General features: G+C 37.2%; 1 protein-coding gene across 1 annotated transcript in view; it reads left to right on the forward strand.

The window, feature by feature from the left end:
- Positions 1-5,374: 5,374 nt before the first annotated feature.
- Positions 5,375-24,902, forward strand: part of hh (hedgehog signaling protein) — a 53,400-nt gene continuing 33,872 nt past the window's right edge. Inside the window, exon 1 of the mRNA XM_028180574.2 lies at positions 5,375-5,809. Coding sequence (XP_028036375.2) covers positions 5,375-5,809 — 435 coding nt within the window. The remainder of the gene's footprint in view (positions 5,810-24,902) is intronic.

Raw genomic sequence — 24,902 nt, forward strand, 5'->3', positions numbered from 1 at the left:
AGCTTCAAGTGAACTGAATTAACGGCTCTCGTGCTCATTAAATCGGAAAACATGATTCCTTCGCTATCAAACCAAGCGAGATAGAGAAACCTATTTGTTGGGATGCTCTATTAACTTTATCCTAAGCTTTTTCGAGAGTTTTCCGAATATATACTACCATTTTCGTCCCTATATTCCAAACAAAACTCGACGTACGTTTAAATAGGTACGTCACTTTAAAGGATCAATTTCTCTCTAAAATACTTAAGTTATCCTGTGATTACATTAACTGGCCGGGGATCGTTGTTTACTCGTCCGGGTAGATATCTCACTTGAAACTCGGCGTCGGGCGACAAGGCATCCGTATCTGTAAGCACGAACTCAAGAGCTTTATGGAAGAGCAAACAGTTTAAAACACTACACACACGTCAGGTATTGGTCCAGCACTCTTCTCCATTAGCCTACGCCGACACCTCGGGACGGTCCTTTGTCGAAAATAATATTTGTTTTCAAGCAAAGGGATGTGAGAGCCCAAGTGCTGCCGCGACACTCAATCCTAGCTAACTACAGTTTGTTTTGGCTGCTTCAGAGGGTTGTTGGTAATTGGCCTACTTATTTTAAATATTTTAAAACTAAGGATTTTTATCAAACAAAAATACAAATTAGGAACAGAAGAAGAAATATTTTACTGGTGAGAACATGTACTAATGGAACTTTTGAGCCTTGTACATGAAGTTAAGTGAATAGTGGATTTAGTGAATGTAAAAAACAAATTACGTAGGGGTAATTTATGAAGTAGTTTATTATATGTATTACGTAGTTCCACTTTAGTTATTAATAGTAATGGATGAGTAAACCTAGACCACTTACACTACTATCTACGAGGATGCCTTCACCTACCTTGACCGGTGGGATCTTAGGTGTATAGGATTAACAATGCTATCCTTCAAGCCCACTGAATTTCTCGCCGGATCTTCTCAGTAAGTTGCGATTCCAATCCGGTGATAGATTCTGCGAAGGACTGCGCTTGCTAGGGTTGGTGTTGGCAAATTCTCTCAAGTTGAGCCCTAGAGCTTAGCCTCTTAGGCTACCAGCGAATAGGTAATAGAAAAAAAAGCTACCCCTCAAACAGGAATAAAGGTTTAAAATACGTTTATTTTCTATTAATATGTTCACTTTATTCTAAAAATAAATGAACCAAAAACACTGTTTCTGTTTCCGGGGAGAGAGTGTTTCTAAATGCCACAGGGTATTTCTACAGATCTTATTTGCCACGTACCTTCTGTCTTTGCAATAAACTCCCATATGCGATGTTTCCCGAATGCTATGAAATGAACTATACGAGGTTCAAGGAGAGCCTTCAACAGTAGGCAGCGGTTTGGATGTAACCTTGGTATTTCTGCGGCTCCGATGTCCAGAAGCGACGGTGAATACTTACCATCAGGTAGGCCGCTTGTTCATCTACCAGCAACGACAATAAAAAAGGCCATCGAATGTAGTTTTACTCAAGTTACGCTGGATATGCATATCTATGTACTGTTGAAATAAGAATGAATCTATGAACGACATAAGTTATGAGTAAGTTGGGTATCTATAAACTCTGCTTTATTGGGTTAGTTCATTGTATTTGAACGACTGTATTGTGTCGGTCTGTCTGTACTATCGCCAGTGGCGCCGATGAGTGTAAGCATTGTGACGATAACCGCTAAATTATTATTTCCCATTGTCTTCTACGACGTTTCATTCATTACCTAATTAGGTCCAGGTAGTTTCAAAAACACTAACCTATGCGAAGATTTTGTCGAAGAATGTATGAACGCAACAATGAATATTTCTTATTGATTTATCGAAAAATGAAGTGAAGGCTGTAGTCACAATTATTTTGAAGCAAGAAATGTTTACCTACGTACCAATGTACACCCTCGCATTATATAAGTACTTACATTTGGTATTATGGGTTGGCCCTGCTATGTACCACCTTCCTGCTTATATCTGCCGCGAAAGATGAATGTGCTTCTTATTGCAAGGCAGTAAAACCGTTATTAAAACACAGTTGAGAGACCGCATCTTCCAAACTTCGTCTAAAAATAGTATCGTAGTTAGGATGAACGTTTACATAACTCAATTAATGAAACTCATACAACGATTCATACATGTCTACCTACATATTTTAGATTATATATTCCGATACTCTGTAATAAGTATATGAAAAGATAGAGGCGCACAGGCTAACTACATAGATAGTCCTCGTCGAACTAGTCGATTACGACGAAGAATTCGCCGAGCGAACTAACCCACAGACAGACACGGCCCACTGAGTTTCCGGATCTTCTCAGTTGATCGCGATTCCGATCCGGTGGTAGATTCTGCGAAGCACTGCTCTTGCTAGGGCTAGTATTAGCAAATTCTCTCAGGTTGAGCATGGGAGCTCACCTGCCCGTCCAGGCGTAGCTGAAATAACCTCTAAGGCTACCAGCGAATATCAAGGAAAAATAAAATTAAAAGAGGAGGGTATATCCGAGTTTTGCAACTGGGTGATGGGCCCACAAAGTCCCATCTTAGATGGATGGACGAACTCACAGCCCACCTGGTGTTAAGTGGCTACCGGAGCCCATAGACATCTACAACGTAAATGCGCCACCCGCCTTGAGACATAAGTTCTAAGGTCTCAGGTATAGTTACAACGGCTGCCCCACCCTTCAAACCGAAACGCATTACTGCTTCACGGCAGAAATAAGCAGGGTGGTGGTACCTACTCGCGCGGACTCTCAAGATGACCTACCACCAGTAGGACATATAATTTTGTACTTAGTAATAGACCGTCGTTGGCTTAGCTCGTAGGGTTGGAGTTGGCCATGAGCAACGGAAACAGCAATAGGCTCTACTTACCTTCTATAGCCATAAAAATACACCGATCGTTAAAAAACCGAATGTGAAACTTCACAACTTGTTCCAAAATAAACACGGAAGTGAGTTATCGCGTCTTATCAGGTGCAGAGGATTGCAAAGCTTTATGCGTTTAGTTCGAGCACGTTGCGTTCGCACCCTTTTGTTAAACTTGCCTTACCTTGGTCGATTCACATGAATCCCTTCTGACTAACAGATAAGAAAGTGCCAATGATAATTCGAGTTTCTCTTGAAATATGTACATAGGTATACCTGTAGAAATTATGAGTTAAGTCATAATTAGTTATTAATCGTGTAGGTAATAACTTTTATAGTTTCAATTCGTATTAATCTTTTTTTTTTTATTGCTTAGATGGGTGGACGAGCTCACAGCCCACCTGGTGTTAAGTGGTTACTGGAGCCCATAGACATCTAGGACGTAAATGCGCCACCCACCTTGAGATATACGTTCTAAGGTCTCAAGTATAGTTACAACGGCTGCCCCACCCTTCAAACCGAAACGCATTACTGTTTCACGGCAGAAATAGGCAGGGTGGTGGTCCCCACCCGCGCGGACTCACAAGAGGTTCTACCACCAGTAAAAGTACCACCAGTAATTACATTCATATTAACAATTTTTCACGTTTCACATACTTTTCAATATGTTGAATAAAAACAATTAAGGTGAGATACTCTCACACAAACTATTTCTCTCTACGGCCGTTGAATTATAAAATTGGTTTTCTGATGATAAATAATCATTTTAAACTATTTCAGCTATAAGAATTTCTAAATATAGTTATAGCTTATGTGAAAGTGTTTGTTGTATTATAAATACCTAAATTAGTTGTTTAGAAACACTCAAAAGTATTACGTCGACAGCCCATATTGTGATAGGATTTTTTTTCACAAAGCTATCATAAAAGGCAGCCGTAATATTAAAAGGAAAATACTTGCACAAGACTCATGTATGTACGAGTTATGAGCTGTTTATACGATGTGTTGTATAGTACGCAGTGACCGCTGTGCAATTTGTTATGTAGATGCGCCGTTGTTTTATAGAAAGCCCGAAATATGTTTTCTGTGTTATGGAAATTTGTAAGTGTTGCCTCACTAGGCCACATTTCGAAAGTCTCTTAATATGTAATTTTACAAAAAGTCACTGGTCGTAGGGCATATTGTGATCCTGCAAGGGTAGGGTATCATCATTCTACTTATTTATATCTCAGTTAGGTGGCGGCATTCACGTGGTATTGTTTTGTTTGCGGTAAAATTTATTCAACTAATTCAAAGAAATGACACAGAACAAAGCGCATGGACATTTCATCAAATTGAATTTATTAATGTTAATTTCCATTCTAATAATCATCATAAATAAATCTTTCGTTTTAAATATTAAACATTACTTTAGAAAAACAAACTCTATGTCACGTGTATTTATTTCCATATTACATAGGGGGTAATAATTATTTTTATAATTTTTTAAACGGGTAGGTACTTCCAGTTGTCAAATTCTTTAAATCCTTATTATGTAATTTACGTGTGGGTATGAGTGTACGTTAAAATAGTGCATTATAATTTTATTAATATCAATAAAATTATGAAAATAATAATTTTAATATTATTATTCATGATTATTTCTGATCACCGACTCTCTTGACTATGTACCGATAGCGCCCAATAAAAACTTTTAATATCATGTTTAGTTTATTTATTTAGTACACTTTATGTATTTTATAAATTCTTGACCTTATGTATACATACGGTAATCTCTATAAGTCAATCAAAGGTGATGCAGAGAAAATCACGGTAGGTGTATTTCATAAATAAATAACATACAAACTTAAACACATTCTAATATTTAAATACATGCTCAGAACACATAAGCACTAAGAACACGTGATTTCTAAATTATTCAAACGAATACAGATAACAAGCCTATAATAAAAAAAATACACATCAATTCAAGATGATTCTGCTTTTATACGCTTATGTTAAATTTATGTTTATTTTGCATAATGTTTGAACAGTTAGTGCCTATTGGGGGTTTATCGCCAACTACATTCTACGTTACTGAATTGATTAATTAACAAGATTGATTGTGTTTGACAATTTATAACATTAATATTAGATACATTCTTCTTTTTCAATCTGTGCATCAATCTACCGATTTCAAAATGCAGGTGCTCTGTAAATTGTTTTGGAATTTTGTCATCTAAAGATAACAGTAGGGTTTTTTATCATTTAGTAAAATTGAAATGAAAATGGCTTATAATATCTTAAGCACATTCATATGTAAATCTCAATTTTTTACTTATATACCTCAAATACATAAAATGTGTCATTTCGTGAATGAGATAAACGTGCTTGACACAAACTAGGGTAGTTGATTATGTATATTGTATTGCGTCCGCGTTAGGTTAATAGGATTTCCCCAGGGAGCGCGTCATCGCTTAATGTGCTGTGGGTAACGAGTTATAAGTGAAGTGGGAGATTAACGGTGGTGGGAATGCTTGCTCATGGGTGTCGGGCGGCAAGCAAGGGATGCAAGTTCAGGCTCGGTGGTGGACGTGCAGTTGAGTCGGGTTGTGGCAGTTGCTCTCAGTGTCGCTCAAGTCGCGGCGCGCGGTGGTCGTGCGTCGAGCGCGTGTGGAGTGATGTCTGCGAGATGAGGCTCTCGCTGGTGCTTCTGTGGTTGGGTGCGGCGGCGGCATGCGGCCCGGGCCGCGGTTTCAACCGTCGCCACGGACCGCGCCGCATCACCCCCCTTGTCTTTGGCCAGCACGATCCGAATGTTAGCGAAAATAAGAACACCGCCAGTGGTCCTCCCGAGGGCCGCATCACCAGAGATGACGAGAGATTTAAAGACTTAGTGCCTAATTATAATCCGGATATAGACTTTAGGGACGACGAAGGCACTGGCGCTGATCGTCTAATGACACAGGTAAGTAATTTATTTAAAAATTATAGTTGCATCATTTACAAATTTTAGATATCAAATAAATTAAGAAAATGCTACTATAACATAGATAGACGATACCCGCCACAAAAGTTCCCTTCGTTTTAAAGTAGATTTTGAATTATATACGAAGACGTACCTACAGAGGACGTCATGGCCCGTTACGGCTTTTAAGATTTCCTTGAACACAACAGTTCTGATGAAGCATACGCTGTTTTGAAAACATCTCCTGGAGTGCAGAATGACAATTGTCGATGTAAACATTACGCTCGAGGAACAATGGGAACAAATTGCGGGCGTTACGGTAGCTTCGTAGCGAGTGTGCCGATTGTAGCACTGCAATTACGCAGGCTTTGTCAACAAATATTTTGACTCTGTGACTAATGGATGAATGATGGATTCTTTTCAATTTCGATGTCAATTTCGGTGAATATATGACCACCATAAAAGTTGGTGTCGAAGGCATTGAGTATCTTGCGTTGTCATTGTTGCTTTGTGTTAACGTAAAAACAACTAACTGGTAAACTATTTTATATGTATGTTATTTCATATGGTATTATTTGAGTAAATATATTATAATAATGGATAAATTATTTAATTTGTTTTGAATAAAGTATTTGTAATAGTAATTAAATCATTACAACTCGATTGATTTAGTATAGGTATGTGAACTTTTTTTTCCATAGTAAGTCATTCAGTTCAAAATATGAAACTATTCGTAAGGCAATCATAGCCCGCTGTGTAATGGAATGTTCATGAAGGAATGTACGATGTTGTAGATAAATACTATCAATTACATATATAGTACGAAAACAGCACTATAACACAGTTAATAGTGGTAATAGAAGTCGTCGTGGCCTAAAGGATAAGACGTCCGGTGCATTCGTATGTAGCGATGCACCGGTGTTCAAATCCCGCAGGCGGGTACCAATTTTTCGAATGAAATACGTACTTAACAAACGTTCACGATTGACTTCCACGGTGAAGGAATAACATCGTGTAATAAAAATCAAACCCACAAAATTATAAATTGCGTAATTACTGGTGGTAGGACCTCTTGTGAGTCCGCACGGTTAGGTACCCTCCCTGCCTATTTCAGCCGTGAAGCAGTAATACGTTTCGGTTTGAAGGGTGGGGCAGCCATTGTAACTGTACTGAGATCTTAGAACTTATATCTCAAGGTGCGTGGCGCATTTACGTTGTAGATGTCTATGGGCTCCAGTTACCACTTAACACCAGGTGGGCTGTGAGCTCGTCCACTCAACTAAGCAATAAAAAAAAAGAAAAAATAGAGTAATGTTAAATTTGCAAAAAATGTCGGTCTCGAAAAATTTCCAGCGATTTTTTTTAAATGACGAAATGAGTCAAAGCGTAAAAGTTTTTTTTTTTGTAAAATTTGTTGGATGCTATATGTGGTAGAGAATCATCATGTTTACTTTCATAAACATAATCTTTAAGTTGGTAACGAGTATACGGCTTCACTAATGAACGAAAAATATTTACATTAAATAAACGGCAATCGATGGCAAATAAAAAATATTTTATGGTCGGCACCTTCAAAGAATTGCGCAGTTTAAATGCCAATGAATACGTACTTATAATTAATTAAATAAGACAATATTAAGTACGTGTGCAAGGAATTCCAGAATTTCGCGCATACAATTTGTTCACTTATTCCATTAGGCCGCGAACGTAATGTTAACCAGTTCTACACCTATTTATCACTACTATTAATTTTCAGGCTAAGATATTTCCCTTGTAAATAAAAAGGATTCAGTCACAAAGGTGTTATTTTGTAAAAATAAACAGACAGTGTACGTGGCAATACATTTTCATATAATATATATCATATATACTTTATAGGGTATTATTGCATTTCTTATTTATTTTCTGCACAAAATATTTATTTTTAGAATTACGGTACATACAGCTTCATATAAAATTTTTAAATATTACTTTTAAATAGGTCATTAATGGTTATTTATGTGCTTCACCAGTTCTCAAAGTGTAAACCAATCTATAAATTTTCCTAGTAATTTGAGTTTGTACAAAAAAGAGGAACTAAACGAAAATTAACTACAAGATACAGTTTTCGAGAAATAATCCTTTTTCGGTAACATATTGTCTATAGATTTGCGTCAGTAGCTTTAAAAAAAAATTTTATAATAATATTTTGAAACCACATTTCAACTCTTCCAACTATGATGACAAACTTTTCTTGTCCTATTTACGTTTATTAAGGTCGGTCAATGTCAAATGATAGTAGTCTGTCCGTAAAATGTTTGTATTATAACCTCGGTACGTACCGTCATCCTGATCTATCTACGCATCTATGTGGCAGAAATTAAAGTAGAAATGTTTTCGAAGAGACCAGCTATGTCGAGACCAAAAAATTTACAGTCTGAAAAACATCAAATGTTTAATTTCAATGGATACTTATATATGTTTTTACCTTATAGTTGAAGTAGAAATATAATAATACATATATAAACGTAATATGAGCTAAAAAAAATACGTTACGAATGAATTTATATGATAGTAATATATTAAATGCTTGGTAAAGGAAATACATTTTTTGTTATAGTTGGGAATTGTCTGTGACTCGTTAATAGATCCCTACTACGATTTAGGTCACTTAGTAATAAGATATCGTCCCATTATAGGTCAATCATATTGCCATTCGATTACTTGCATGGGGTCTTTTATGACGTTGATACTCGATATTACAGTGGTCTATAGGTTATTAATTTTGAGTACCTAACTCTTGTTCACATACTGTGGCATTTTTTCAATTTTTATTTTTTTGAGCTATATATAATATTTCATTTAAATATGTAGGTATTGTAACCGGTAAATTGTTACTTAAATAAGAATGAAACTAGATATAATGCTGCAAGAAAATCTTATAGTTATATTAGTATAGTTATACTTTTCTTATTCCATTTCGAACAGCCCGATAATTGGTAACAAAGTTGTAGAAAATGTCCCAAATATACATCTAAACAGCCCTCTCTTCGTTGAGAAATCGAATTCGACATGTTTATTGAAGCTGCTATTTCTGATCACGTCAGGTTGATGCAATGTCAATCTGTTGTAAGTTACAATCATAACGAAACCGTCCGGTTTAATTTCGCTTCGAGAACAAAGTGTATTTGTTTACAAATTGGAACCTAAACTTCATTTCGTATCGTGAGTTTTGTGTTACGCAAACCCAAATCCGAAAATAATCATTACGCTTAAGGATGCTAGGAATCGTTCGGATCACACTCACGAGAATTGGGCATCTACGGTAAACTATTGAAACGCACCGGTGGATTACGTATTTTAATGCCTGTTGATTTTATGTTGATTTAAAAGGAATGTACTGCATAGGTCCAGAAAATAATTGATTGGGGTACGCACAGACAATCCGATTCACATACATATGTGTGTAGAAGAAAGGTCGGCGCGAATCCGCCGTCGGTGATGTTATGTGCCCGCCGGAGGCTGCACATAGTCGGGGCGCAGCCGCCTTGCTTGCATTCGTAAAAATCTCCAAACCGGTTCGATGAGCCTCCATTACTTTCTTTCTGCTCCTACAGTGCCTCCCATTTAACTCGGGACCACTTTTTATCAGGAATCGGTATCTCCGTCTAATAGTATTATTTATTTCCCATAAATAAAAGGGAATATAAGTAAAGTTAAGGCGCACGGGAAGCGGTATGTTACTCGCCAGATGCGTCGGAGATAAATGTCGTCTATGCTCTTGCTCTTTCCGTTCGTCGCGACATTGCGTAATGTGCCCGGTGACAGAACACAATTTATTCAGTTTCAAGCAACTTGTAATCTTTATTTACAAACAATTGTACCTATTTACATTACATGTTTGACATGCAAAAGAAACATAGAGGCTATTCGTCTAACAACTTTGTAATCCTGGTCGATGCGGTGCGCACTACATGGAGAGCTGGATGAACATTACAATGGAATCGCGGTGTATTTCTTACTAAATTGGAATAACATTTCATAGCCACCTGTTTCCTGAGTTAAAGTGAAAATACTTCACATATTCGTTTGTGAAACAGCTTTTCTGTTGATGGCTGCTGTTAGCCGCAGAATAGACGTGCAACCACATCACTCGCTTCTCTGATTCCAATCGAAATTACTTACCGGTTTATGTAGGTTTTTATTTAATATTTTATATCCTTGGACGCGAATGGAGCTGGAGACTGGAAGGGGTGCAACGGATGTGCGGGGGTTGAGGGACATAAATATCTCGGTGATTTATGGGCGAGGCGGTCGCGGGATAGGTCAGCATTATTCAATTTCGTATTTGAGGCTCGGGTTACAATGAGCTTTTACTGCGGTGCGCGAGCGCAGATAGCGTAGCAATCGCGACCGACACACTCCCTTTTGTTATCTGCTTTTTAAGCCCCATTGTAATCTCCAGATTAGCTTTTTGTTTAACGTTCTATAAAATTTGATTTTAAGCTCCAACTTGTATGCTATGTTTATTTTACTGTCGTTAAAATCTTCAAAGATTTCACGGCCGCTCGGTGTTAAGAGAATATAGGACCTCAGAGAAGTCACATATAACATAAGTTTCTACTTTCAGGTTTCATTTGAGGTCTAAGTCTGATTTGCATCGGAATGTATGATCTTTTCGCGGCAGAAAAGGACAGGACGATGATATCGGCTCTTATGAGATATACACGCCAAAGCATCAGTGAAGAGATTGTTTCTCTGGGGTTACATGGGTGACGGGCTTGATTTTATTAAAAACAGCGTTGTCGAAGGTAAACAAATAAACATGATTCGACTTAAGGATACTTAATTATCGATTGTTAATATTTGGTTTGATTTAATTTTCATTGCCTGATACGCTAAAGTGGTTTAATTTGTTAAAAACAAAGAGGCCGCCGTCCAAATTAGATACTTTTCGACTTATTAACGCATGATAAAAAACGGAATGAGGCCCGATCGCTTTGTGAATAATTGACCATAATCAAATTAATTCTCAAATTCTACGGTGGGTTTACAACGCTGTAAAATTTTATAAAGACCTCCTAACAGCCGTGTTATAACATATCGCATTTTCATTCGGAACCGGCATTTTTTTTTTCCTTTGAGGTCTACCAGAATATTTAAGTAATTTGAGTTATATAATATTTATATCTGCACAAATACACCAAAACGTTCCGCTTATTGTTAATTTTGGAGTTAATTCTTTACGGATTGGTAATTTATCACCTTAATAATTTGTGACCTTATGTGACCTTTTTATTTTAGTAGACGGGTCAGGTATATTCATCGCTATATGGTTACGAGCCTTCACAAAGTAAATGCCGCTGCCCATCCTGAGACCAGTATCAATAGTGTGGCAATACAGCTCTTACCCTTCAAACCGGGACACACGATTGCTTCGTGGTATAAATGCGTGGAAAAGAAGTGACGGGTACCCACACGGGCCTACAGTACCTACGCTACTGAGCATTCAGTTCACCCACATTGACTGGAAACTTCAAATAATATCATTATTTCATTTTTGGCATACTTTTCTTTTTTTTCTTTTTTTTTCCTACCTATGCTGATAGCCTTTAGAGGCTATTTCAGATTCACCCTAACTTGTAGGTGAGCTCACGGGGCTCAAACCGGAGTGTTGCTAACACTGGCCCTAGGAACAGCAGTGCTTCGCAGAATCTACGACCGGATCGGAAATGCGACCCACTGAATAGATCCGGCGAGAAACTCAGTGGGCTGTGTCTATGGGTTAATTCGCTCATCGAGCCCTTCGTCGCAAGCGACGGGTTCGACGAGGACGGTGACCGGGTGGCATCCTAATGCCCGTCATTGGAACGGAGTTCATCTAAACTACCCAGAACCCCTGCGTTGATTCACTGTACGTTTTTAGAGATCTTACCATCTGGCTCTAGAATAAACCTCCTACCTCTGTATATCTTGATCAATATGACGCGTCTTTCTTCAAACAAGGCTTGCGGCGAATGCTCATCGGTAGGCAACGGTTTGACTGTGCCGTTGGCATGGCTGAAATTCATAGGCGACCGTAACAATTTACCGTCAGTCGGGCTGTCACCTCGTTAACTTATAATGGCAATAAAAAAAAATTGATTATTGTTTTCATAGTAAAAACTTTTTTCTTAACAGAAATAAATAGCTTCGTGATATGAATTCAGAATATGCAAGCACAAGATCTCTTTCAAGCAAACAGATTTTTTCAACTCCGAAACTATACCTGATATTCAATGAAATATAAAAAAAAAACACGTAAATGCCACCCATTTTTAATATCATTATGTAGTGTCAAAAGTGGACTATTGGTAGTGGACGTCTGGACGAAATTATAAGGGTTCCCGTTTTTTCAATTTCGCTACGAAACCTTTGAAAAGGAATATAATTATGTTCCAACCTCTACTTACATACATCAGTTATAAATGTTATGGAAGCGGGGCGTATTAGCTCGGTAATTTTCTAAAAGTACTCTGAAAAATTAGCACATGGTAACCGCATATTAGCTTTTTACGGTGCCGAGCAAGATGTACTCGTCTATTTTAATGCTGTGCTTGTGTTTTGAGTTTTCTAAATAAGGACATTTGAATTTCGCGTTTTATATTTTATTAAAATAAGGAATTGTTTCGTGACCAGATGTTTGGAGCTCCTAAGTCAAGTGACAAAAAGGGATGTCTTGTTATTTTGTGTATATCTGTGTATATGTATAGGCATTTTACTCAAAACCTAATGCTACAATAAATATTGAATTTAGAATGTAGATGTTTTACATGGGTCGCTATGCAACAAATTAATAAAGTTGTTTTTTTAAGTCATATCACTGTTAGTGGTAGGACGTCTTGTGAATCCGCACGAGTAGGTATCACCACCCTGCCTATTTCTGTCGTCAAGCAGTAATGCGTTTCGGTTTGAAGGGTGGGGCAGCCGTTGTACTGTAAAAACGGAGATCTTAGAACTTATATCTCAAGGTAGGTGGCGGCAATTACGTTGTAGATGTCTATGAGCTCCGGTAACCACTTAAAATCAGGTGGGCGCTAAGATCGTCCACCCAACTAAGCAATAAAAAAAATTGGGAAATAAAAATAAAAATATCGGATGAGTAAATTTAAACAATGCTATGTATATGCGTGTCTAAGGTCTTCGAAATAAAAAGTCCAAATTGTGAGAAATATCAGATTATATAAAGTTGTCTCATCCTCTAAGCCGAACCGCATGATTACTTTGCATCAGAATATAGGCCAATTGGCTTAACTATTATACCATCGCAGGATTACAATACGTCCTAATTTCAGAAAAATATCTTATCTGGGTAGTATTATATCTGGGTATTAATTGATCCTTAATTATAATTGATCCTTATCTGTCTGTTTTCCAAATTACCTCTTTTAAGTAAATAATTAATTTGATTATTATTAATCTAAAATTAAGGTCGAGATTAAAGTTCGGCACCTGAGGAAAATTATTAAAAGAATCTGTATACACAAGAATCTGTATAAAAGCACTTTTTATAAATAGTAGGTCCTACTTTATATCGGTCTGAATTCCGTATACTACATAAATGTATGTCTTATACGACGGTAGAAGAGTTTAGAAGCGGTTGACACAAATGTCGTCAATGTCATTATAATCTTTTGTTCCCACTGTATACTCATATACCATTTGCATTGCTTACCTACATATATTTTGCTTTTAGAAAACTAAAATAATAGGTTTGATCCTGCGACCTCTTGCGTAGAAATGCTGATTCCACCTTTAGACTACGACCACAATGGTTTTAAATGTAATACATAAAAACGCGTTATAGCGATTTCCTACGAACAATTATCGCGTCCAAAATGACATTTATTTAGTATTAGAAATGGTTCCCGATGTTTTAAAAAAAATTGAAATATGGAATTGTGTAATCGTTACGATTGTCATTCATCGTTAATTAAGCATAATTTAAAGTAAACAGTCCATTATATTGGCTCGTGCAACATTCCCCTAACGTTCGCAAGTTATTCACAGGGAACACTTGTTCAAACACACGCCAAACTGTACAAGTGATAGGTCTTTGAACCGCGCCCGTGTTTGCGGTTTGTTTTATATAGTTTCTTCTTAAGGTGGTGATAAATTAACGATTTGCATTTCACTTGCAATGTGTAAACACTCATGATGCGTCGTGTAAACATTCATTTACTACTACTTAGGTTTGGTTCGCTACTTAGTCATGCTGTAACTTTGGCACCACCACGTTGACCAATAATTGCATTAAGTATACTTTAAAATGTTTTCAACGAGACATTTCATCTTCTTCTTTATCAATGTAGAATACATTAAAAAAAATCTTTGATTAAAAAAAAAACATACGGGTACTTAATAATAAATTGACAATTAAAGATTTGTAGGTAAATCACCGAGAAATAAATGTTACAGACATGAACATAAATTTTAATTCTGTATAATTTTAATTTGAATACTGTATAGTTTTATATGTATGTATATGTGTATGTATGTATGTATATGTGATTGTGTATATATGTATGTATATACTTTTTTTTGTGTGTATGTATTTGTAAATTAATATAAATTTCATTGCACCTACCACTATTCACTCTGCACTACCTTTGGTTGACTGGTAGAGAATGCCTTAGGCATGAAGTCCGCCAATGTAAATTTTACATGAAGTGTAATTAATAAATAATTTATTTATTGAATAAAACTAAAATAATATCAAAAAGGAAAAAAATTGAGAAAACCCAGTAGTAAATGCAAACGAGTATGTCTATGTAAGTAAATCGGTGTCCTTTGAATTAAATAGTAATGAAAACGTTTGTCGAAGGAAATGAAAAATTCGCCTAACGAATAAATATAACGCAGAAGAAATACTTGGCACAAAAATAAAATTTAAAGGGGAACTAAGGAAAAATAACCTAAGTATAGTAGGTATTTTCTAAACCTAACCTACGCTAGCCTGACACGAGTCTTCACAGAAAAGTAAAAAACCAAAATAGTATCTTATCAACATAAAATGAAAATAATCTTTAAACTAAAAAATACAGATATTCGCATGAAAACTAAATTAACAGATGCTGTTCATTTTAGTTTAATAGCAGCAGTGTGATTTGGCAGGGCACTTTGATACAAAGACAAGAGATAGACTTACCAATAAACCAAAGAGTAACCCAAAAGGCAAAAGAAGCGTAAGAAGACAGAAGAAAAAATGGGCTGGTGATGTAATAAATAAGACAGGAAAAGTTGGTTGCATACAGCCTAGGGCTAGAAAAGGTAGAGAGGGATACAGGAGGCTTTTAACTACAGGGTGCTGCATAACAGAAAAGCAACCAAACAATCAAGAATGATATGTATAAGTAATTGTTAAGTGGAATAAAAAGCTATATACCGTGGCAACTACAAAGTAACTATACTAAGTTTTTTCAGCTTAAAAAGCTACTAACTTTTTATTTATTTAAAAGGAATACATGCATACAGCCTTCTTGATGGTGAGTGGTTATCAATGTTAATGAACATCACTAATTCCAGGGGTATAGCCAGCCGCTGCCAATAATTAATTGCGTTACGAAATAAACAATTGTTAACTGATTATGTTGCTATAATTATTTAGGGCTCGTTTCCAATTTATGCGTTTCCCTTTGTGCATTTCCCATTATAATGTAAATAAAAAGTCGTCGCAAAAAGCGGTCTCTGATATTTACACTCGTGTCGTGTGTCTGAGGCGCGTTTGTTTTAATTACTGCAGCAAATATTTGCCATGGAACATCCAGCTGTTTGTCGTTATCTTAACGTTATCTGTCAAACCTCAGTCAATGCTAAGGCACGGGCTACAGAACTACAAATATTATAAAATACGACTATCATTAAAGTTGTCTCGCATTCTCTCATAAAGTCAGGATCTGTTAAATAAAGTTAATAAACTCAAACAAACGTTAAGCGTTTCAACAAAATCTTTATAAGTTACAACTCTTGTACGAGAAATATACCTAGTGTATCTCAATAATCTCCTCAATAATCTCGGAAAGAACACTTAAACAATTTTATATAGTCTAATAAGTGAACCTTACCAAAAGGTCCTCGGTACCAGAGCCCAAATATGTTTTTAATGCACTATGCGATGCAAACTATTTTATAAAATAATCAAATATTTAATAAAGTTATTGTTTCTGGTAAAAATTACGGTGTACCAATGGCGGAATGTAAACTCAGTTCGATTTATAACTGATTACATTGGCATCAAGTGTAAAGATTTCTTATAGCTTGCAATCGCTCGTAAATCGAGAGGATTTCGTGTGGAAGCGCGGAGAAATGGGCCACAGTTGCATATGTACTTTCTGTTCGGAGCCGTTTAATATCACATATAGTACCTATCTAACAATATTTTCGTAATAAAACATCACAAGAAACGTTCGATATAGGTTTTTGGGCCGAGATTTATATATAATAATCAGTTATCAAGATATAAATTGGCAAACATTTTCTTTATTCCTCTCAATATCTTAGTAGCTATTGAACAGTTTTACCATAAATAAATAAAAAATTAAATGAATATCAACAACAAAACAATACGGAAAATGTAATAAACGAATCATAGTCTTGAGGTAACAGTGATTATAGTAGAATTTCAACCACTGCGCAAACACAACTTACGACCAATTGGTGAATATCAAATATACTTTAAACCGTTTAAGAGATCTCAAAAGCAATATCCAGCTATTAATATAGAGAAGGCATCAGAAGATATGTGACACCGGCCCAACTCGAGCTACTACTGTTCCCCATCATCTCGCAGAAGGAGGCGGCGGGGCGAGTGAGGCAAAGCTCTCCTCACTACGCAGAAACCCGCCGCCGCCGAGCAGGGGGTCGGGACCGGGGTCGTATCCGTGACCTGGCCCCCTAAGAGCTAGGGGTCCCACCCGTTTTGTGCGGGAAGAGACCCAGACGTGGGGTGGCGTGCTTTGCACGCTCACCCGCAGTAGGAAGCCGGGTGATGGTAGACCGCGTTCCCCCGACCGCTCTGGGGGAAGGTGTAACGCGGCGCCATCAAAGCGGGCTCTCGGCCCACTGAACGAGGGAACCGGTGGTCGTGTCGCTGGCGGCCGCCGGTCCGGCGTCCGTGGGACGGTGGGATGGATGTAATGTGCTCTGCGTCAACCCTGTCCCGCCGTTTCAATAGCCCCGACTGGGCTCCGGCCTGGTCCGAGGTAGGGCGCCGGTTGTGAGCGGCAGGAGTTTTTAGTGAGGTTCAACTCCCACATACCCCACCTGCCGCGCGGGTGGGGATCCGGCGATTTTCTCCTGTGGAAAAAAAAAAAAACTACTGTTCCCCATCATCCGTGCGTATTCTTACCCATTTTCCTACTTAACTTACTAATTACTAACCAACTACTTCCCATTTTAAATAAGAGTAGGGTATGAAGCAAGCTCGCCTCGCTACGTGTTGTGTCTATTTTGAATCGAGTCCCTTGTCTCAATCGCGAGTTCAAAAACCAAATTGGCAACTAAAACACGCTGACTCTAAAATATGTAAATTATAGAATTGTTTGCATAATATAGTGAAAGAGCACCCGCGTGATTTAATAGATAAACCTATTCCAAAATACTTTATGAATGATACAGTGTGTCTACATTAGGATTTACCGAGATAACAGTTGTGAGCTCTTAAATTCCTTCCCCAATTTTGCATCAACACGGCTTTCGTGTAACATGTTTATCTTCTTTATTACATCAAGGGAAATTCTAAATCTACATTTATGTAGGATTTTAGTATTACTCAAGAATCTACTAAACTAGTTTTCATGAATTCGCTATCTTGTCTACGTAATGTAAATGTTTATTCATCAGTACGGTAAAATTGTAATCATTTAATAGAAATACCAGATGAGTTTGGGATTTGAATAAACGCATTTTTCTGAACTAACTTTCACATTATCTGTTATTTTTTTTATTTAGTTCAAAAATAACTCTGAACTAGACGACAACGGACACTAACGAAATATGTACCTAATTTAAAAAAATCATACTAAACCCAAATCATTTATCAAATGATTAGAAGATTTTATACACATAATTAACAATTTAATGGACATTTCTAAACGAACTAAAAAGTTTTACGAAAACACTTGAAGACCTTTAATTAAAAATATGGGTGATGCATTATTTGTGGCCGATGGGCAGACGATTTCTTCACTCAATCGGTGTTAAGTGGTTTCCAGAGTCCATGGACATCACAGCTGCCATGGGACTCGAGGTTGACATTTTAATTGTATTATAAGCTGTTGTCATACCTACTTCTGGATGACAATAGGCGTTGCTAGGCTGTCGCTGAGAAAGTTTGTTATTAAAGATCATGTAAGCCATAATGTATCCATGTATCTATGCAGATCATGTATCCATAAAACAAGCTGGATTTATCATGGAACAATCTCGTTCGTGAAGAAAGACAAATTATTTTATATTTCGAGGTCGTATTAAAAAGCGGGTTTATTTTTTAAATAAAAGGAATAATAACATTACGTGATAGAAAGTGGCCAGTTTGCACGGTAATAGTAACTGTCAAAAGAGTTTATAAGTGACTTAAGTGGCCGTAAAAATCAGGCAGGGCCGGATCTGGCCGTGGCGATCGGCACTTAAATCTTACACCCAATAAAAGTGAGGCTTGCACGGGTACAGGTCCGTAATTGGTGCTCCAGCACACGATTGCGTTCACAGGCACATGCCAACATCGCGGACAATACATTTACGACTCTCATTGGTTTCGTTTAATGACGTGTGACAGGAGGTCGTTAAGAACAATTGTATTGTATTAGCTTGTAATTGAATTTTCACTAAGCGTAAAAAGGTTAATGTCATAAAAGAGAAAAAATTTCGAGTAGGGAACCCAAAGATTTTTTCATAAAAGTCAAGAAATCGGAACTATTCACCTCGAAAGTTGCGCAGGCGCCGCGGGACGCCTGGTGTCCCCCTTACTCTTCACCGCCATCACCTTTATTTATATTTATTTACCTTCCCTTCATTCACCGCCCTTTTCGGCCCTTTTTGTCGTCGTAATACGGCCGACACAAATATTGTGAAAGGGTCTGCGGTTTGAGTGAATTTATTCCTACAACCTCGTGAGACTTGTTCCGTTTCTGAATCTTATCGCATTTTGTTTTGCAGTTCTTAAAGCCAATGACGATAAGTTAATTGGTGGGATAGCTAATACCGTTTTTTGTTTTTATTTTAACTATTAATTAAATTATTTTAAATAAAAAATCCTTTATTGAATTGATTTTCGTTTTTTAAAAACGCATTGAAAAATACTTGTTCGAATTGTTTCATCGAAACTAGTGGAGAAATTTAAAAACACATTTACGGTTTTACCACGCATTGTTTGACGTGATTCGCAAATTATTTTTATAACATTTATCTATCTACTACGTCTATAACTGTTTGTCTATTTTTAACCTACTACCTTTACAATTAAATACGAGATAGAACCCGTTAAAGTATAATATTTATCTCTAATCTCGTCTATGAAAACCCTGGAAAATATTTGTAACATGAGTGAGTACATACTTTGCAATGAGGTCTCCAGGTATTAAAGATCTGCTGGATTCTATAGTTATATATATATATATATATTCTATACTTCTTGGAGTTGCCAGAACGATAGAAGAAATCTGTCTAACTTCATAACACACCCGGTCATTGAATTACTACGTACTCAAGATAGCCTAAAGATAGTTTTGGGTAGGATAATAAGAACTAGATGCTTGTAATACGCATGGTTGATGTGGAAGCGATAGCAGACCGAGCGAATCATTGTTGCCAATTATTTTCATTAATAACTGGATTGCTACCAAGTACATACGTACGTTTGCGTTGTATCTGTTTGATAAATGAAAAGTGTGATTTATGATTGTTTATAAACATTTGACGAGAAAACAATACAATGATAAATAGCTACAAACTGTTTAGAAAAGGTAAAGATCAAATCTTTAACGAAACACTGTAACGCGGCGACGTTCCACGCATCTGTTATCTATCATGATAAATGGCGTATTTATTTATCCGACCAGCCTAAATAGCTATGGTAATATTGGCCCTACAACAGCACAAAAGGTAACAAAACACAAAAGTTGAAAAAGGTAAACCGCGCTATTTACAAAGTGGCTAGCGAGGACCACACAGCCACAATCGAGCCGCGCGTGCGACCCAGCCGCTTCACAATAAAAAAAAATTCGTTCCCAACATACATCCTTTTTTCGGTTATAGATCTCGAATTTTGGTGGTGTGATTTGTGGCGTTCGGAAATGTTTAACAATCGTCATATCCTGTGCCTTGTTTAAATATTGCGAAAATTTTATCATTGTTGAAATTTGCCTGAAATGTGTATAGCGCCAGCGAAACTATGATTAGTGGAATAGATGTAGGAAGTAGCGCGGATTATCATAAAAACGCAAATTGTTTAGTTGCGCTCGCGGCGGCTGTGTTTACGCGATCCCCGGCGCACTGTCGACGGACGATGAACAGATCTGGCCAGTCTTTGACACCGCTCCTGGCCTCTGATGATGCTTCATTTATTTTTAGCTAGATAAGTAGCTAATTCCTTAACGTCGGCTATTAATTTTTTTAACCGAATTGTTTTCTAGAATAGCTGTCGCTATGTATTTCTGGTCGAGGCTGTGAATTCTGTCTCAAACCAACAGCATTACACGCATATCTTAGACTTAAAATAAAACATTGTTTTGTATCAAAAGACTTTATGTGAGTGAAAATATAAACACAGACGAGTGTGAGGTATAGTCTATGAGAAGTGTTTGCATATGCACACACGCGCTACTTTAGGGCACATCTAATTGAACGTAGGCGCGGCGGCGGCGGGCGGCCTAACCTAATTTACATTAATGCAAACGAGGAGCATTGTTCAGGTGTGAAACGCCAGTGTCAACACGAGGCCTCTGCTCAAATAGTTTATTAGCTCCACCCAGTACTGTTCTGGCGGACACACTTTTGTATTACTGACAGGCCTTCGAAAGATACGCATACTTAACGCTTAAATATGATTATTCAACAAGTCGCCGCGTGAATACAGAAACAATATGGTTCGAATATGTAGTCTTTTAGAATGAGTACAGAAATCGTGAAAGCATCGAACTGCTACGAGGATTTATTAGAAAGGCTTTTTAAAAAAAGAAGTTTATTTAATTCTAATATTTAAAATATTTGAAACTAACAATTGAAATTAATTGGGGCAAGTGTCACCGGGAGCGCGGCTAGAATTGAACTGCCTGATCTATCGGCAATCTGACTATCCGGCATGACGTTATGCACCTTAAGTTGCATTTTTAGGTACATTAAGGTCATTAAGAGTATATAACAGAACGTATAATTATAAAAGTTGCCGTACGTCTGGTTGTAGTATTGCCCACGTGACCTCATTCGGGCGAAGAGTACAGAGGAATCATCTGCCTTCCTTCTTCGTTAATGTTCGGCGCGGAGAAGTCGCGTGATACGAAGCGTGATATGAAGCGCGTTCCCTCTGCCGGGGATATCATAGAAGATTCAGCACCCGGTTTAAATTAAAAAGCCTAGATTTACTTTACAAGATCATTAAAAAAGCAGACGAGCTCCAAGTTCATCTTTGTGAAGTGATAGTCGAAGCCCATAGATGTTACAGAATGAAAGCTGCCGCCCCCTTCAGGTGGAAGTCTTTACTCATAATATCACTATTCTGCTCACCCTGGTAACTTTACACCCAGGTTACCACTAGTAAACCATCCACAGCATCTTAAAAAAACACTACAACAAAGTAAATGAACAAGAGACACTAACTACCACAACGGTTAATGTATTGTACTAGTGTTGTACTAGTTAGTGTCTTCTACTGTACTTCTGGAAGTAGTAAGCTTACTGGATTTACGTTCCCTTATTATTGATGAGTTACCAGACGGTTTAGCATCATAGAATTCTATGAGCCGTAATAAGTAACTCAAAGTGAAATTAAAATTTTAAACAGCTATAACAAACTTACTAGTTTGTTTTAGAACAACTTTTTCCGCTAGTTGATTTGTTTCAGCATCCTTGATTTAAAGATACATATTGTACAAATCAGGGAGTATAGAGGTCGTTGACTGACTCAACTGGCTCAGTCTGTGGTTAGTTGAAACACAAGATGATAGCAGCGGTTTCCAATTCTGTATGACGACAACTCTTGGCTTGTTGCATACTCGCGACTCTGCGGTTTGAACGACAAATAATCTATTTGGCATAAATTCCATTTAGGCACCATTTTGTATTTAGCAGAAAATAGATCATGAGAAGGTGATCCTCTCAGGTCGTCCAATGCTGATGTATATCTTATTGTATAAATTCGATCAAGTTTCATTGATTTTTGCACTTGGGACATCTACAGAGATCTTGTAAATTTAATCTGATGACAGTACGAATTGCTTGCATAAAATGACGTCAGTTAAGAGACAATGGTATATCATAAATTACTGTGACAATCTACCTCATCGAGAATTAATCTCGCTGTGTCCTACGTCATGTATATATCTGGTCGATCCGTCCGTAATAACATGTGAAAAATTACCAATTGAGAATTCGAAAACGTAAAGTGCATTCTTGTGTAAGTTATGGCCAATTCGCGGGAATGTGTGAATTCGCGTTGTATTTAACAAGGCCACGTGTTTACTTATTTAACATTCATTTGTAATTAAAATAAACTATGAAATTTGTAGCATTATTATTTTCTGTAAGCTTAGGTTGGCAGAGGAACTCGTGGCCCAACTGATTTAAGCAGTTAACGGAGGTAATAGACGCCAGATCATGATAATGATCATATCGTTGTCAGCCTTAAGGCATCTGATCGAGGTACTAACGATAACCTTTGACTGTGTAGCGGCGGACTGGTGGTACCTATTTGTGTGAAGGCTGGCAGATGTGTATGTGTATCACCACCTGAACTTAAGATAGGAATTGGAGGCTTAGGAATTAAAATACTTTACCTTAACGATCCGTCAGTCGGGTGTCTTTGGGGTGGTGCCGCAGAGTCTGGTTGGAGTGTTGACTGGGGGAGTCTACTCTACCCGGGTTGTGACCTCTGCGGAGAACGGACATCGGGTGAGAGAGTGCAAGGAGAGGCGTTGGTGGGTATGGCCCTAAAAACATCATAGGACCCGCGGACCGCTCCCAACATTTGCACACCGTCAAGATTTACATACCCAGAGCTCTCCCTAGGCGCAGAAACCTCGCAAGAGATTCAGCCGAGAACTGAAATACTTCTACGGTAAAATGATTCGGAATAGTACTTAGTTGCAGCTGAAGAAGATTATTTCATCATGAAAATTATTAAAGGGAACTCAGATTTATGGATGAAACCGGTCAACCTGGTGTTAAATGGTTACCGGAGCTTATGGACATCACAAAGTGAATGCCCTCGCATATCTTGAACCATAAGGTTGAAGTCTTGCGAAATCTTGAATTGCTTTACGGTGGGCAGCGGCTTGACTCTGCCCCTGGCATTGCTGACGTCCATGGGCGACGGTAATCACACACCATCAGGTGGGCCATATGTTCGTCTGCCTACCAGGTAATAAAATAATTGCATTGATTTTCAATTTTATCGTTCTTTTATATAATAATTTGCCAGACTATCACCAGTAGAAACGTTGACCTAAAAACTATTAGACATTTTATTAGTGACTAGCTGACCCGGCAGACTTCGTAATGCCTCAATCGATAAAAAAAAGGAATCTCTCCGACGGGGGACACATGAAAGGAAAAACAAAATAGTATTTTTTTTTTGATTCCCAGAATTTTCATATTTATCTACCTTTTAAACCTTCTCTGGACTTTTACAAATAAGACCAAGACCAAAATTAGCCAAATCGATCCAGTCGTTCTCGAGTTTTAGCGAGACTAACGAACAGCAATTCATTTTTATGTATATAGATTTCCAGTTTTGACAAAAGTCAACGTCAGTTTAAGCAAACGAGATTAGTTTCCACTTAGTTTCACTTTCGATAGAAATAATAATATTGTCATCAAACAATATAATAGGTCAATAAAACGAAACTTAAATAATAGATTAGCAACACCTACACTCCCTAACTCATTTCGTATGAATCATCACTTTACTTATAGTGTTGAAACTAGTTTGTTTTATTGCAAAACTGGTGCTAATAATTAGATATGGTGTTTCATCAGTAATTTTCCAAAAAATGCTTTAAAAACGTAGCAGATTATGAACAGATACCGATGTGCCTCTTTAAATCTTCAGTGGAATCCAATGTGGGTGCCCATTCTCATGATTCATTTGTTTACTTTATTACAACAAATGTTCGTACTTGGAATACGTGAACCGTTAATACAGATGCGTAAAAGGTATAGTGTTGCCTGGTTGGGACAAAAATTGCTGAATGAATGAATTATGTAAATAATTCATTTTGTAACTGTAAATAAACTGTTCTAATAAACATGCATTTGCTAATGAGCTCACGACCTGGTTTTAAGTGGTAATAATGCAATTGAGACTCGACCTCAAGCCTCAGCCCCAGCCTCAAGATGGGTAATGGCATTCATATTGTGATATTTATGTGTTCGGGTAAACAGCTAATATCAGACGGGGCGTGAATATCTATCTCAGTCATATTGTGCTTTATCATCAGTAAATATTTAAAATAATAATGGAATGTTCTTATGATCAATTTAAAATTACTTATATTTAAGAGCCTGTTAATTATGGCTTTATAAAAATTTGAAAAATTTCAAATAATGATCTGTGGTAGTTAAATAAATGGAAAAGACGATTACAAAATGAATAACATAAAAATAAAAACTTTCTAAGTACTTCTAATAAGTTTCTTATTTTATTATCGATATAGGTATCATAAAGTAATTGAAAAAGTTTTTTTCATCTCTGCTAGAAGTCTGTAGAAGTATGTAAATTGCAGGATAAGTCTTTCTATACGCGGGCGCCATTCAACCGAGTCTAGGTGTCTAGTTCAAGGAAACACGAGGTTGTTACACGAGTCTCTTTTGTGACTAATGCTTACTGATGAGTTTCATTACTACGCAACGTACGTAATTGGTA

This window comes from Bombyx mandarina, chromosome 09, assembly GCF_030267445.1.
Source record: "Bombyx mandarina strain Sakado chromosome 09, ASM3026744v2".
NCBI classification, from domain to species: Eukaryota; Metazoa; Arthropoda; class Insecta; order Lepidoptera; family Bombycidae; genus Bombyx; species Bombyx mandarina.